Source organism: Bufo gargarizans, chromosome 2 (assembly GCF_014858855.1).
Source record: "Bufo gargarizans isolate SCDJY-AF-19 chromosome 2, ASM1485885v1, whole genome shotgun sequence".
Classification (NCBI taxonomy): Eukaryota; Metazoa; Chordata; class Amphibia; order Anura; family Bufonidae; genus Bufo; species Bufo gargarizans.
Genome location: NC_058081.1, coordinates 345327868 through 345343362, shown reverse-complemented (window position 1 = coordinate 345343362; position 15495 = coordinate 345327868). Strand labels below are relative to the sequence as shown.

At 39.4% G+C, this 15495-nt stretch overlaps 1 protein-coding gene across 50 annotated transcripts in view; it reads right to left on the bottom strand.

The window, feature by feature from the left end:
• The window catches only part of MYBPC1 (myosin binding protein C1), a 134367-nt gene that overhangs the window by 71454 nt on the left and 47418 nt on the right, over positions 1-15495 (bottom strand). For 6 of the 50 annotated variants that reach the window (XM_044280691.1, XM_044280646.1, XM_044280647.1 and 3 more), the window contains 5 exons: positions 14201-14242; positions 12824-12868; positions 11167-11211; positions 4039-4074; positions 3650-3688 (listed from right to left, as the gene is read on the bottom strand). The exons of 1 other annotated variant lie outside the window; for it this stretch is intronic. In XM_044280691.1, the coding sequence (XP_044136626.1) occupies positions 3650-3688; positions 4039-4074; positions 11167-11211; positions 12824-12868; positions 14201-14242 (207 nt within the window). The remainder of the gene's footprint in view (positions 1-3649; positions 3689-4038; positions 4075-11166; positions 11212-12823; positions 12869-14200; positions 14243-15495) is intronic. 43 more of the 50 variants (XM_044280652.1, XM_044280661.1, XM_044280664.1 and 40 more) reach the window with 24 other exon arrangements.

Below are 15495 nucleotides of genomic sequence, written 5' to 3'. Positions count from 1 at the left end.
AAATAAAAAAAAAATCATACTCACCTCATCCATTTGAGTGAGAAGAGGGCGCTGTGGCCATCTTGCTTGAAGATCCTGCGCTATATCTCATCCACAGTGATGTATGACGTCATAATGCCGGACAATCATGTCGTGATTTCGCGCAGGATCTTCTAGCAGGATGGCCGAGGCGGCTTCTTCTTCACACTCAACCGGGTAAGGTGAGTATTATTCTTTTTTAACCCCCTTAAAGGCCTGCATTTATACATCAAATTCTGCGATCGGCGATCAATGATAGAAGACGGCGCAATCGCCATTTTCTGTTATTGCACCCACTACGTACAAAGAAATGCGCATAGTGACGGAGTAATTCATCACAAAGGAAAAAATTTTGTAAGATTCAACGAAGCAGCCAAATAAAATTTTTAAGAATTTAGCTCATCTCTAGATCGTGTTGCAGCCTATCTCCGTGCACTAGCCTATCGCTGCAGGAGGGAGCAGTCCTGCCCTGTACACAGAACGTCACTGAAGTCTGATTTGTGGGCTGTGCTTGTTGGAGGGACAAGCCACGCCCCCAATGGTTTACTGGATTGTATAAATGGAAGAAGTAGCAAGATATCAATGGCCAGGAGAGCAACCTGAAGAAAGAATGTGTGAGGTCAGTGACTACTGTGAAGAGCTGCAGCAGAAGAGCGATCTGTGTCAGCTGAGAGAACCAAGACAGTGCAAGGGGAAGGGAAAGCAGTCTTAGCTGACACACCCAAATATTCATGAAAAGATCATCACACCCTCCACAGCTCTGCAACTGCATGTAGACAAAGGGGCCAGAACAGTACTAGGTATGTGCGGAAATAGCATTTTCCTTTTGCTAGACCTCATTTATCTAATGCATATATTCCTGACCATCAGGTTTGCAGACTGTAATTTTTTTCCTCAGGATAGGTCATCAATATCAGATCAGTGGGGGTTCGACACCCACCACCCCCATGGATCTGCTGTTTTGGGCAGCCACCAGCACCAGAAACTATTCAGTGGATAAAAGGCTCAGAGAAGGCATCCAGTGTAATTTACATCACCAGCATACTGCAGCTCAGCTTTGTTTGAATGGGACTGCGGGGGTCGATCGGTGGGGGTCCGACAACCTGCACTCCCACCAATCAGCTGGTTTGGGCAGCTGCCAGCATCGAAGGCTATACAGTCCATGGAACCAGAAGCATATGGTTATGCCCATTGTGTAGTGGATATGATAAGTCATTAAATAGTTATCTTGTAGTACAGTCAAAATAAAAAGAGTCATTCAATACGTAATAAAAATAACATTAGTCAACCCTGTAAACTTCTAACGTGAAAATATTAAAAAATATTAGATATACATTATATCTATAGTTAGTTGGAATGTACCAGTAAATTCAGTTTATTTAGTATACTGTCTATAGTAAGTTGTTTTAATGACCCTACAGCAATCTAAATTAAAATGTCATCAATAACTATTAACCTAAACCATGTATTTAGGTAAAGGAATGTTTCCAAAGGAAATTAGAAAATCAATTAGTGAATGCTATGACTCTTAGCAGCTATTTATTCACAGTTGCGTAGGTGAGATGTGCCATAACAGGACCTACGGTAATTTGCGACTGTTCTAATGTGAGGTTTACGTAGTTCAGCTTTAATCCTTTCTTTGGTGCACTGAGGCGTTAATACCTCGGATCTAAACTTTCTAAAGCATGACATGTCTTTTCACAGACATGCTTGCCTCTAAATGTTTTACAGCTCGTGTTCTCGAGCAACACCAATCTAAAAAATAAAGGACAATGCATAAAATATGTCTAATTAACAATAATTATTTTTAATCTGACAATTTACTAAAATACGAAGTGGAGGTCTTTCTAAAGACTAATGTAGGTTTAATTAAGAAAGCCAATTAAATTAAGAGGCTGAGTATTCCTAGACCAGCTGAGACTTGTGAGTGGCTTAAAGGAACAGGACAGTCACTACATGTATATTAGTTCTTATCTGGAATCTTTCATTTCCTCTCTGTCTAGACTTTTACCATGGCAGCAGTCAGACCGAAGGATGATGTGACTCAATAAGAGCACCACACCTCACCGTTGCTATCCCAGTAGTGTGGCTGGTCTCACTATTCTTATCAATGAACCACTCCTCTGTTTGCATGTTTTTCTAGGACTATCATGAGAACAATTGAGTTGTCATTCTCTCGGTCATTCCAGTCCTCCACATACCATTCTAATGATGATTACCTTGCAGATAAGCCCTTCCCTGTGTAGAAGTGCCATAAATTGATATTACTTTGCTGTCCAATTGAGAACTTTTATCTCTCTGAGATTACTGCTACAGAAGGACAATGATTAGTAATTTAATTTTCAATATCATCATACTGCTGAAATGAAACCAACTAAAAGTTTTAGTTTTTTTTATGAATATTCAGTTCAAAAATACCCCATTCTGATGGAAGAAGAGTGGCATATAAGATCTGCAAATTAATGGTGGCATACTTCATACTAAAAGTTAATGCACATTATATATGAAAACTAGTGAAGACAAAAACTGGAGGTGTTGCTAATAATATGGACAATGCCTTTATATCTTGTCTGCACTAGTGTTCATACACGAGGTTCATGGACATACTGTACGGATGTGGAAAGTACACAGATGATCCATGTGCTTTCCACATCAATATGTCCATGCTGCAAAAAGACCACAAACCCATTGAAGTCAATGAGTCTGCAAAAATTTTTTATAAATGTGGACGTGACACGGACCGCAGATAAAGAAGATGCAGAAGGGCATCCATATTTTGCGAATTGGCAGTGTGCAGACAAAAAAATGGACATGGTTGTGTGCATAAGGCCAAATTTGTAGACAGAGTTGAACACAGGTAGTATGAAAATGCGCCAAACTTATCACAGTGGCTGATGCTGGATTATAAATATGGTGCATACTTAGACTGTCTAATCTAGTTTATACCATTTGTTGGTTTAACTTACTCTGAAAAGGTGCCCACCTGAAAATGTGTCCCAACACGCCTTAATTTTGTCTCCGCAATACAATTTTGCTTCTGGGGCAAAATTCTGTCCACCAAAAACTTTAGGCAAACTCTAAGCTGGTCTAATCTGCGCTGCTTTTATTAATCAAAATTGTATTTTTCAGCTTCAGTAATGTATCTAAAAGGTAGACAAAAATTTGCCATGCCCCATTCTAGTTTAAAACCAGGAAGTGTTGAGGAGGGCAGAAAAAAAATAATTCTTTTTTGAATAACAAATGTGTCTAAAATGCAAATAAAAAGAATGCACTTATCATAGCAAATGTGGGCCATAGTATCCAGTGTTATACTTGCCAGCAGATTTGTTTGTGAACTGGATCAAAAAAGGGGTGCAAATATGCAGTAAAATGGTGGTTTCTGACAGTTTGGGGGTTCTCTTTTGAAACTGACAGGAATTACAAATGTTGTTAAGTTGTGGACTTTCCGAAGACTTTTTCACTTCGTAACCGCCCAGAATACCATAAAATTAACAGGACAGTTGAAAGGTTTGTGCTTCCAGTTGTGCATATGCAGAACTTTTGTATTACTTAAAGTAGTTTTATGCAATAATTTCCATTATTTCAGTGCTAACAGAAAGAAAAAGAAAAAAATCAGCAAAGAAAATTCTACCTGGAGGAGGAGTACTAGTTGAAGAAGATTCATCTTCATCTGCAAACATAAGATACAGTTATTGGTCCATGCATACATGTACTGTATGTGCAATGTTGAGTATATCCCTTGTAGTGGAAAAAGTTTTTAAAAGCCCTGCAAACAAAAATTTGAGTGGCAGTGGAAGCCAGAAACACTCAAGAAGCTGCAAAATGATGGGAAAAAAGCTTTCATTAGCTGAAATGAGAAACCAACCATCAGTGAAGAGGAAATGAAAGGGAAAAAGTGAAATGTAAACCAGTGAACAGTATTAAATGAAAACATGGAGAGCTTTCAGGAGCCTTGAACATGTTAGAACATCAGCAAGGAAAAGGAAACACATCGAAATGATCGCCAACCACACATCTGACCTTCTGAAGACGATGTGACATCACTGTCTTCTATGCCTGCAAGTAAATGTGTACCATATACACAGTGAATAATACATTAATCACCTGAAAATGGGACAAGTAGACTAAACACAGGTCAATATTACATTATACAGTAGGAGACATTATAACAGGGTAGTTAAGGGTGGACATTGTCTCCTATGCACTGAATAAGGGATAGAGGTAAAACCTTATAGACTCCCACCGATCACAGGAATGGGGGTCCAGGGACCCATATGAATGGAGTGATGGTCGAGCTTGTACACTTCGGCTCATCATCTCTTCTGCCAGTCCCTTAAAATCCTAATGGAGTGGTTTATGTCTTCTAGAATGCCACTGCATTCAGACAGGGGACATAGGACTCACATTTTTGTGATCTGTAGGGGTCCCAGCAGTTGGTCCAGTGGATACAGTATAATCTGTTGTAACAGGAACTGTCCTTTAAAGGGGTTGTCCTGTTTCCCATATTGATGACCTATAAACAGAATAGGTCATCAATATCAGATCAGTGCCAGGAGACGGATCCCCACCAATCAGCTGTTTCAAAAGACCTCAATGATCGCAGCGTTTACTTTAATGGGACAGAGAAGCTGTAATTACATTGCATGGCCGCTGCAATTTCGACGGCATGCAAACAATGAAGAGAGTGCTGTGGTCATACAAGCTAATTGGTGGGGATGCCAGGAGTTGGACCCCCGTCGATCTTATATTGATAAGGATAGGTCATCAATTTGGGAAACTGGACAACGAGTTAGAGCCAGAGCCGCAGTTCACTCTTTCAGACTCTAACATCAGTGTTCTTTTAGTTAATTGAACATTGGATGTATTTGGACTAAAGATCCAATAATTCATGTGCATGTAAATTGAATTTGATAGTCCTACATAAAAATAATTGTGAGAGGCATACGGTAGTTTTAACCAACCAAGACTTGGTTTGATGACTTATTGGAAATGCTTTTAATATTTAGGGAAGACTGGTGTATAATGCCTTCAGTAAATCTGTGTTTTTCTTGTCTTATAATTGTTCTTTTCCAGTGAAATCTAAAAAAACTAACATCCGTGGAAGACTTGACTATACATTATATTATAAGATTATGCAAAGGAAAAGAAGAATAGTTTAATAGCAATATAAAGTAATTATATATATAGTTGTTTTTATTTTATTTAGTCTTGGCCATGAGCTATATCTAATACTGCAGGACATTCACATTCAAGTTAATGGAACTAAACTGCAATACCAGAGTGATGCTGTTTCTGGAATAAAACAGCCATGTCTTTTAAAATCTCTTAATTCAGTAATTTATTTTAGGTGTATTGTGCTACAGACTTCAGAAATAGACAACACAGATCTGTAGTAGGTAAAATGAATGAATTCAAATGTTTTTCACCGTATTTTACATGCATGTAAATTGTAAATTAATAATAACATTTTTATATAATTTCTCTGTTTGTAGTTCGGACCCTCTATATAATATAATGCATTATATTCCAATAAAATAAAATTATACTTTAGAATACTAGTATAATTCTAGTATCACTGTTATCGCCACATATGGAAAAGTGGTAGATATCTCATAAAGGCAAAGATGCTGTGTGATAATCTGGAACTAAACCTCCCTGATCTTTATTGACAGACCACATACTAGGCAGCCATAACTGTCAGGGTATCTTTTACGGCTTGAGGTTTCCAGTCCCATCTGTTACAAATCTACACTGTAACAGACCAAATTTTCTAAGACGCTTATTCTCTTATTGTACAGATGAGGATGAGATGAATGTATTATACTGTAGCATAAAGGCTTTGGACAGCATTAGGGGCATTTTTATTATATTTTTATTATTGCATTGTACACAGTTTAGTAAAAAAAAATAAACATTTTTTTAATTTGTCTTTATTAAAAATTTTCTGTGGTTTTCTCTGTTTAGCTGTCAGTTTCTATTTACAGACTATTACGGTACTTTGACTCTTTCTACGCTGAGTCCCATCTGCCATTATCTCTGAACTCCTGACAGCTCTTAAAGGGACACTGACAGACCTTCTGAGCATAATTAGCTCTTTATATGCCCCCCTATGTCTTATAATAAGTTCCCAATTCATATAAGTATTATCCCTGTGCGCATTATGAAACGTTAAAAATAATCTTTATAATCACCTGTCCTTTCTGCCCAAGGGGCGTTCTTTGTGCCGCATTTGTGCCCAGCCGCTTCCTAACTGCCGGATCCTTAGACACGCCCATCTCATTAGTATTCACTTTGCTGGGCGGTATTTTCCATGCGCCCGGCACCCTCGCTCGCCGGGATCACATTGAGCCAAGTGAATACTAATGAGATGGGTGTGTCTAAGGATCCGGCAGTTGGGACGCGGCTGGGCACAAATGCGGCACAAAGAACGCCCCTTGGGCAGAAAAGAGAGGTGATTATAAAGATTATTTTTAACGTTTCATAATGCGCACAGGGATAATACTTATATGAATTGGGAACTTATTATAAGACCTAGGGGGGCATATAAAGAGCTAATTATGCTCAGAAGGCCTGTCAGTGTCCCTTTAAACACTCACTATGGCTCGATTCTTAACAAACTAATAAGAATATGGCTTCAATAAGCCTTCAGTAGTCCAGAGTTAAGGGCTAAAGACTGAGCCATCAGAGTTGCTATCTGACCAATTGTGTAAAACTGAATACCAAAAGCATTATATAAAAAACTCACCTACTGCACCCTAATAATGAAGCAAGCTCCTTTTCACCACTTTATGCCTTATTCCACCGCAGAGATACCATTATTTAAATTATAGACCCAAATGCCTGACAAGGCTCATCTTAAGAGCCTCTATCATAACACTCTATGTTCTGTGCTCCAGCAGTTATAATCACCAGAGCACAGGACATAAAGTGAGTTATAGATATCAGGATTATACCTCTGCACAAAAACATTCTTCACATCTTTAGTGAATTGTAAAGAGGTTTATATCATAGTTAGTCTACAGTTAATCAACATGGATGGTTTCAACCAAAATGATTGTTCATCAGGTGAAATTTAACAATGAGTGATAATTTTAATACGATATCCGATATATACCCCAACCAGGGGATGATTACTTATACAAGTAATTAGCATAAGCCTATGGCATGCCACCGTATTATATAACCTACATAGAAAATGCCAGACCGCTTACAATGCATCAATATTTTACTACAAAAATCACAAATTGTTAACAAACATGATTAAAAGATAATGGTGCAGGAGATAAAAAGCGACATCACTGGAGGAAACATACAGTGGATATGAGTCCATATACAGTCCATCATTATATTACAAGAATCAGAATCAATAAAGTGCAAATGCAGAAAATTCATCAATATCAAAGGACATCGGACAATTACCCATACTGTGTCTCCTCCAGGATGGTGCCAACCCCAATGCGCGTTTCGGCATACCTTCGTCTGGGGTACTCATATCCACTGTATGTTTCCTCCAGTGATGTCGCTTTTTATCTCCTGCACCATTATCTTTTAATCATGTTTGTTAACAATTTGTGATTAAGGAGTGATAATTTTAATTGACTGATGATATAACATCATTGTCTGAAAAGAGGTCGACCATGTTTGGAATTTTCCTCCGATAGTTGGACAAACGAAAGATTGTTCATGGGTGAAATATTTTTCTTTGACAGAACGTTCCCAGAAAGACCTGCATCCTCCACTCAGTGTTATTATTGACCATGCATGACCTGTTGAAATGACTGTAATGGTCAATAACCGAACTGAAATGTGTATGACTGTATTGTTGGAATAATTGTTTACCAGATAATTGTTCACTGAATGGTTGTACAACCATCAACCTATTTTTGTTTAATGCATATGGCCATCTTGAAACTATATATACTATATATACAGCTTTCTACTGTTCACCGTTGTCTAGATGGCCTCCTGCAAAATGAGCTACTGTATGGTGTGATATAATCCAGGGACATGCTTGGACAATTCTTAGCCTTTACCCCATTTAATACAAGCATGTTATATGTATAACCTCTTGCGTTCATGGATACTCTAATACTAAAATTAGCAATCCAAGTCAAGAAACCTGATGAGACAGGAGAGCTGAACTACATAGCATTAATAAGATCATATAGACGAGCAATTAAGCATGTCATATCCTGCAGGAAGCTGACAAGATGATGAGCTCATTTCTCTCAGGCATCTTCACATGTTCTTCATTCCCTGGAAGGGATCCAACACCATGGCTGAAGAGACAGCCAAAACGTACTTGGGTATATGTAAAACTTACCAGTTTTTACTTCCATGCCCCAAGTGCCCAAGATTTTTATAGGACTATTATTGGTACAATGCAATGCAAACAGATTAACCTTCAACTGAGAGGCCGAATCAAGGGACACATTTTCTGACAAGTGTGTCACCAACAAACATTCAAGTCCAAAGCAGCGGCCGAAAGTGATATTTTGGAATGTTAGTGATAGGTTGAGCCAAAGGTCAGTGGTTTATGCCCTATAAGAAGGTGCCAAGAAAACTAATCTATCAAGTTACCCAGCTACTTGAAAATGTCACTGCAAATCAGGTCCCTTATGACAACTTCTTTCTGCTGTAGGACCACAATTATAAATTGAGTCATATTATATAAATGGTTAGAAGCATATCTATTCCTGTAGTGGAGAAACAGAATACAGGTCTTACAATTAAAGCCCACCAAACTATCATTATCATTAACACCATGTTGCTTCATGCAAATAATGCTGACAAAAGAATACACTGTGCTGATTAAGAAAATCTCTTAAAGGAGCACTCCAGGCAAATTGTATGCATTGGGGCAGATTTACTAATCAAATCGAGTGACAGATATAGCATAGATAGTATATACCACATTTAGTAAGGCTAGTTTTCCACTAGCGTTATGAGTTACGGCAGGACGTAGCTCTCTGGATTTGGCCTTGCCAGATATTACCCCAATGCCCAACGGCCCATAGACTATGCTACCTGACAAGTATGCCAGGATTCGGCTGGACAAAACCACTACGCGCAATGGGGACAGTGGGCATTATGGTATTATCCAGCAGTTCTGGACCAAAAGAGCTCCGAGAGGCTGTTGTCTAACGTTAGTGTGAAAGAAGCCTAAGTGTTGTAGACATTTTTTTCTGCACCTTGCTAAACATGAGGACATCATTTTGAGGTAAAGCTGTCAAAATTGAAGGCGGTTGTGCCACCATTAAATGTTAATTTAATATAATTCAGCATGAAAAACTTACTTTCGTGATTTATTTTTGGTTACAAAATGTTCCAGTTGTGAGATATTCTCACTTCATCATAATGATGCCCTGGTGTTGAAGCTGTATAGTAATGCACATGTCCACCTACTGAGATGGTCGCACATGCTCAATTCCATCCTTCTATTGTTAGAGGCTGTGACAATTACAGGGAGAGAGTTGCAGCAGAAAAGAAACAGCTCCTGACCTGTGATAGGAAGAGAGCTGCAGCAGAAAGGACATACCCACTGAGCTATCAGCCTGAAGAAAACAATGAATGGGGGTGTCTCTAGATCCATGTGAAGTACAGGGCTGGTTTTAGCTTTGTTGTTTGTTTGTCATGTACTATTTACAATTTTTGTATCAGTCATGGCACAACCTCTTTAAGACAGTTTTAATAAATCTGCCCACTGTGTTTTGCCCATTGCAGGCCTAAAGGGTCTGCCTATGACTCAAGAATTATACTATTTTATATGCTGCAGCAAAAAAAGCATCCAAAAGGACATTCTTTGGCCTCCATTGACTGATTGAGGGCCTATGAATATGTTTGACAACAAACGTACATTTCAAAATGTAGTGTAAAAACAGTCATAGCGTATGTCATCAGTGTGTGAACCCAACCCGGGGACCCCTACTAGTTATTTTTATAAAGGGGTCCCTGGGCTGGAGTGCTGCATCTCTTTCACTGCAGTGCCTGGCACAGCAATGTCCATACTAGTGTGGCTGTCCCTGGTACTGCAGCCCAACCATGTTCAGCTCCATTCACTTCAATGGGCTGAGCTCTAGTGTGCCAAGTATAGGAAAACCACTTTAGAATTATGGACTGGATTTTACTACAAACAATATAATTTACGAGGTAACCCTTTTAAAAGAGGTAGGACATATCTATAAATCTGCCCACAGCAGGTCATCCTCAAAACTGAGTGGAAGAAGGATGAAAGGAGATCAAGAAACCTATGACAACAAGCATTTGCCGCTTGTACAAGTGAGACTGGACTGGACTGGTCCTCTGATTTAAAGTGTAAACTGTTGTATTGGTTTACTTTTAATAAAGTGTTGGGACAGGAATGTTTAATAGATAAGGCAGATATAGAGAGAAAGGGTAGTGAGAAGACGCAGACTGGAAGCCCCTAGAAAAACTCTACTTAGCAGTGCTCAGAAGGATGCTAAGGAGACTCTTTACACCCTGTTTTCTATTAAAAAACACTTCCTAATAAAGTATATTACAAAAATGATTAGCACCAATATAAAAAATAAGATGAAAAAATGGTTACACTTTATTTAGCTTAAGCTAAGTTTCACAATAACCTCACATCACCCAGAACATACCATCCCCACTGTAAAGCATGGCGGTGCTGTGAGATGGTTCTATGCTTATAGAGATAGGTGATGGTCCCAGAGGTGGGACCTGAATCAATCAGGCATTTTTGGAATATGTTGCAGTTGGGAATACATGATTAATAGGTGATTTTGTCAGTGTCAATAACGCATAAATAAATCCTTTGTGATTCAATGGTGCTGCAAAATAATCTAAGAGGTTACTCAGTTTTTTAATAATAAGGCAAGGTTTCTATGAGGTGGCCTCTATGTTGCATCCTGAGGTGGTCAGTGGTATTGGCAGCCATTGGCCACTGCAGTTCAGCGGGATTGTGGCCACTGCATTGCCTACACCATTGGGATATGCAGCTTAAAACTGTGAACTAGAATTTTTACTACTAAAATGCATGCAAAAATACAGAAAACTCCATCAATGCAAACCCTATTACTACTACATTCAATGGTGCCGGAAAGGAAACCTCAGGCAAAAGTAGTCCACATCTACAGTCCAGCCATTGCACATCTATAGTCCACTCACCTTTAGCCTTTTCAGGGGCAACATCATTGGGTTTGCTTTGCTCTGCTGGGAAAGTACAATTGTTTTTCATGTTGCAAAACTTTATTATCTCATTAATGGTTTGATATAAATTAAAGGGGTTATCCAGGAATTAATATTGGTGATCTATCCTCAGGATAGGTCATCAATATCAGATCAAATCAGCCTATCTGATATTAGCTGTTAGAAGGGCGCTTCATGATCATCACAGTATATTCCCAGGCCATGTGATCTCACCGTACATCGGTCACATGGCCTAGTTGCAGCTCAGCCCCATTCAAGTCAATAGGGCTGAGCTGCACTACCAAGCACAGCCACTGTAAACTGTATAGCACTGTGCTAAGTAAGTGCCCGGGAGACTGCTGTGCTTAACAGAGTTCCAGTGAGCACTACAGCTTCCCAAAACAGATGGTCGTCAGGGGTGCCAGGACTTCGACCCCCGCCAAAGTGATATTAATGACCTATCCTTTGGATAGGTCATCAATATTATTTCCTGTGTAACCCCTTTAATGAAATCACTGGATGGATGCTTCTCTTGTTGAATCATAGGGTTCCAGGGTAACACTAATGATCTCATTAGAGCTTCTAACCCACCTCTATGTTTATTCACGAGGCAGATTTGTGCCACTGACATTCTGTTTCATGCATGTGAATAAAGTTGTTTCTGCAACATATGCATGCACATATTCTGCAGGTCCCATTTGGATGAAGGAGACAGTCAAAGACATTTGAGCAACAAATCTGCCATATATGAATATACCCAAGCCACTATGAAATCAGCTGATTGCTGTCCTTATGGCGGATAACAAGTTTGTCTGTTTTAGTTTATGTTCACACTAGCATCAGCCTTCTCTAGCAGGCTGTTCCGGCGGGGGAACAGCCTGCCGGATCCGTGCTGCCGCTAGTGCACTGCGCCGCCAGAAGTCCTCTCCGGCCCCATTGACTATAATAGGGGCGGGCCGCAGCATGGCAAACATGCCGAGAGGTGGACGGAAAAAAACTACGATATGTCAATACACTATGTCTTCCAAAGTGGGAGTCATTCTTCCTAGTGGTTCTCCACTATGGCTAATGGGAAACCAGGTCTTCATCTCCTAATAGGTCATATGGCCACTGGATATTCAAGTAGGAAAAACACTTTAAAGGGGACCTGCCAACACGCCTGATACTTTATGTCTGTTTAAGTAAAGACTGCCCCTGTATTATCCAAGAAAAGTCAACTCTGGGGTATCTTTTCTTATACAGTATCTGTCAACAATGATTGGACACTACAGGGTCTCGTCCCCAACTGGTAAACTTCAATTCTCAGTTTATTCATAAATGTTTAGGACATACACTACAGAATTATAAGAAAAGAGTATCCCAAGTTGTTATATTATGGGGAATTCAAGCATTTACCTAAACATACTTATCTGGAGTAATATTGGAACTTCACTATACTAGTTGAGGGGAGTGAATATTTTGTAGGCACTGTACCAAAGGTTTTATAATTTTATACTTCTGAAATGCATGCAAAAACAAAAAATACAGACAATGCAAACTCTATTACTACTACATTCAGTGGTGCAGAAAAGGAGGCCTCAGGCAAGCAGTAGTCCACATGTACAGTCCAGGCATTGCACATCTATAGTCCACTCACCTTTAGCCTTTTCAGGGGCAACATCTTTAGGTTTGTTTTGCTCTGCTGGAAAAGTACAATTATTTTTCATGTTGCAAAACATTTAGGATCTCACTGATGGTTTGATATAAATCAATGAAATCACTGGATGGATGCTTCTCTTGGTGAATCATAGGGTTCCAGGGTAACACTAATGATCTCAATGGATCTTCTAACCCACCTCTGTGTATTCACATGAGGCAGATTTGTGCAACTGGAATTCTGTTCCATAAATGTGAACAGGGTTGTTTCTGCAACATATGTATAGATTTCTGCAGGTCTCATTTAGATACATGAGGAAGTCAAAGACACGGCAGCAGCAAATCTGCCATATATGATAATACCCTAAACCAAGAAGCCCTTGCAATAAGCTGATTCCCGCTATTATGGGAGATAAAAAGTTTTTCTGTTTTACATTGTACATTTTCATATCGATGAAAGTGTTTATTTTATTTTTTCCTAGTGGTTCTCCATTCTAGCTAATAGATAGGGAAACAAGGTCTACATAGGGCATATGGCCATTGGACATTCAGATAAGAAAACCAGGTTAAAAAGGACCTGTCTCCACACTTGATACTTTATGTCTAAGCAAAAATTGCACCTGTCGATACTGGAGCATCTGTTCTTATATAGTAACTCTGTTACTACTGCTAGGAATTTATAAATAAATTGTCAACTGGGTATTAGGATTTACTTTGTTAAAGGGTTTTGTCGCTGCATAATGTAAAATTGTGAACACTGAACACATCAGGAACGTGCCCCCAGCTGGTAACCTTCATTTCTCAATTTATTAATAAATGTTTAGGAGTAGTATTGAGTGAACTTGTGTTTTCAAGTTCGGCGTACAAGGTTTGGGTTCAGGTTATCTAAGAATTCTGTTATGGATTCCGCTATCACGGACAATAAGTTGTGGTCCATAGTAGCAGAATCCATAACGGAATTCTTAGATAAACTGAACCCGAATCTTGTACGCCGAACTTGAAAACACAAGTTAGTTTATCCCTATTTAGGAGGAACGGTACAGAGTTATAAGAAAAGATTATCCTGAATTGTTATATTATACAGAATACAGGCATTTACTCAAACATACTTATCCAGAGTGCAGGTAGGTTCTTGGTAAGTAATATTGGAACTTCACTATACTGGTTGAAGGAAGTGAATACTTTATAGACACTGTACCAAAGGTTTTTTAAGAGTAAAAAGAGTGAACTGGATTTTCTATTTCTAAAACGCATGCAAAAATATAGAAAATGCAGATAGTGCCAACCCTATTACTACTACATTCAGTGGTGCAGAAAACAAGACCTCAGGCAAGCAGTAGTCCTCTACACAGGCAATCTACAGCTACAGTCCACTCACCTTTTGCCTTTTCAGCGTCAACATCTTTAGGTTTACTTTGATCTGCACGGGAAGTGCAATTATTTTCCATGTGGCAAAACATTTAAGATTTGTAACTCACTAATGGTTAGATAGAAATCTGTGAAATAACTTGGATTTGGAATTGGATGGATTTATTTATTGGGGAATCATAGGATTCCAGGGTAATCCTAATGTCCTAACTCACCCTATAGGACTCTGGTACTAATGTCAGGACTGAGACAACCTGTTCCTTCAAAAGGAAGGATGAACAGGAGTCTCCCTCAGGCCTTAATACAAATGACAGGGAAATGCAACACACAAAATAACCCAAACATACAAAAATTCTTATAGCATTTAATTGGAAGAGTCGCAGAGCCCCGTCCATCTCCCAATGGACTGTGAAGTGTGATGCACTGTATAGATTGGAGCAGATTGCAGGGTGGGAATCCAAAAGGTCACAGGTGTTCGAGGCCATGTGGTCCCCATGGAAAAAATATAGAGGCTTCTCCTCCTAACGTGGACAGAGCTTTTCAGCAGGTGATTTAGGGAAAGTAGGAATCCCTTAACCCCCCCTCCCCCCCTTTTTTCCTCTGTCTCTCCCATCTCTCCCCCTTTTTCCCCCACCTCCCTCCCCACTATTGTAGGTACTTAAATTTGTTACATCTCTGATTGTATGATTTGTATAAAAAGTGCCCTGATGTGGGGTGGATGCATCTTTTGTATTTTCTGCTCATGAATCAGAATAAAGTATTTTCAAAACTTAAAAAAAAAAAAAAAATACAAATGGGAAAGAAAACACTTAACTTCAAGTGGCTATGGCAGCACCAGGAACTCAGCCGAGATCCACACACCAGCTATCCACAACTCAAACTGAAGCTATAAACCGCATAGCATAGTGGGAGAAACAATAAATAGAGAAGGTTAAATGACCATAATAGCCACACCTGAAAGAAGGTGTGGCAAGCACCAGAAACAACACAGCCGTCATTTGATCCAAATGGAAAACATGTCAGATCAAACCACGTGTTGCCAGTCTCCCTGATCTCCTGCCGCGGGAACATCTGTGACATCCGCATATTGCAGCCAAAGATACGACATGTCGTATCTTTTGTGGTGTGGCCACATGGACCCAGAGTCACGCAGTTTGCAGTCTGCAAAACGGACACAGTTGTGTGACTGCACCCTATGTATGTACAGGCCTCTCTCTCCTTCATCACAAGAGGCAGATTTGTTGCAGAAATTTCTGAAAATAAATTCTGTTCCATCTATGTGAATTGTTTTTGCAGCATGTGCAA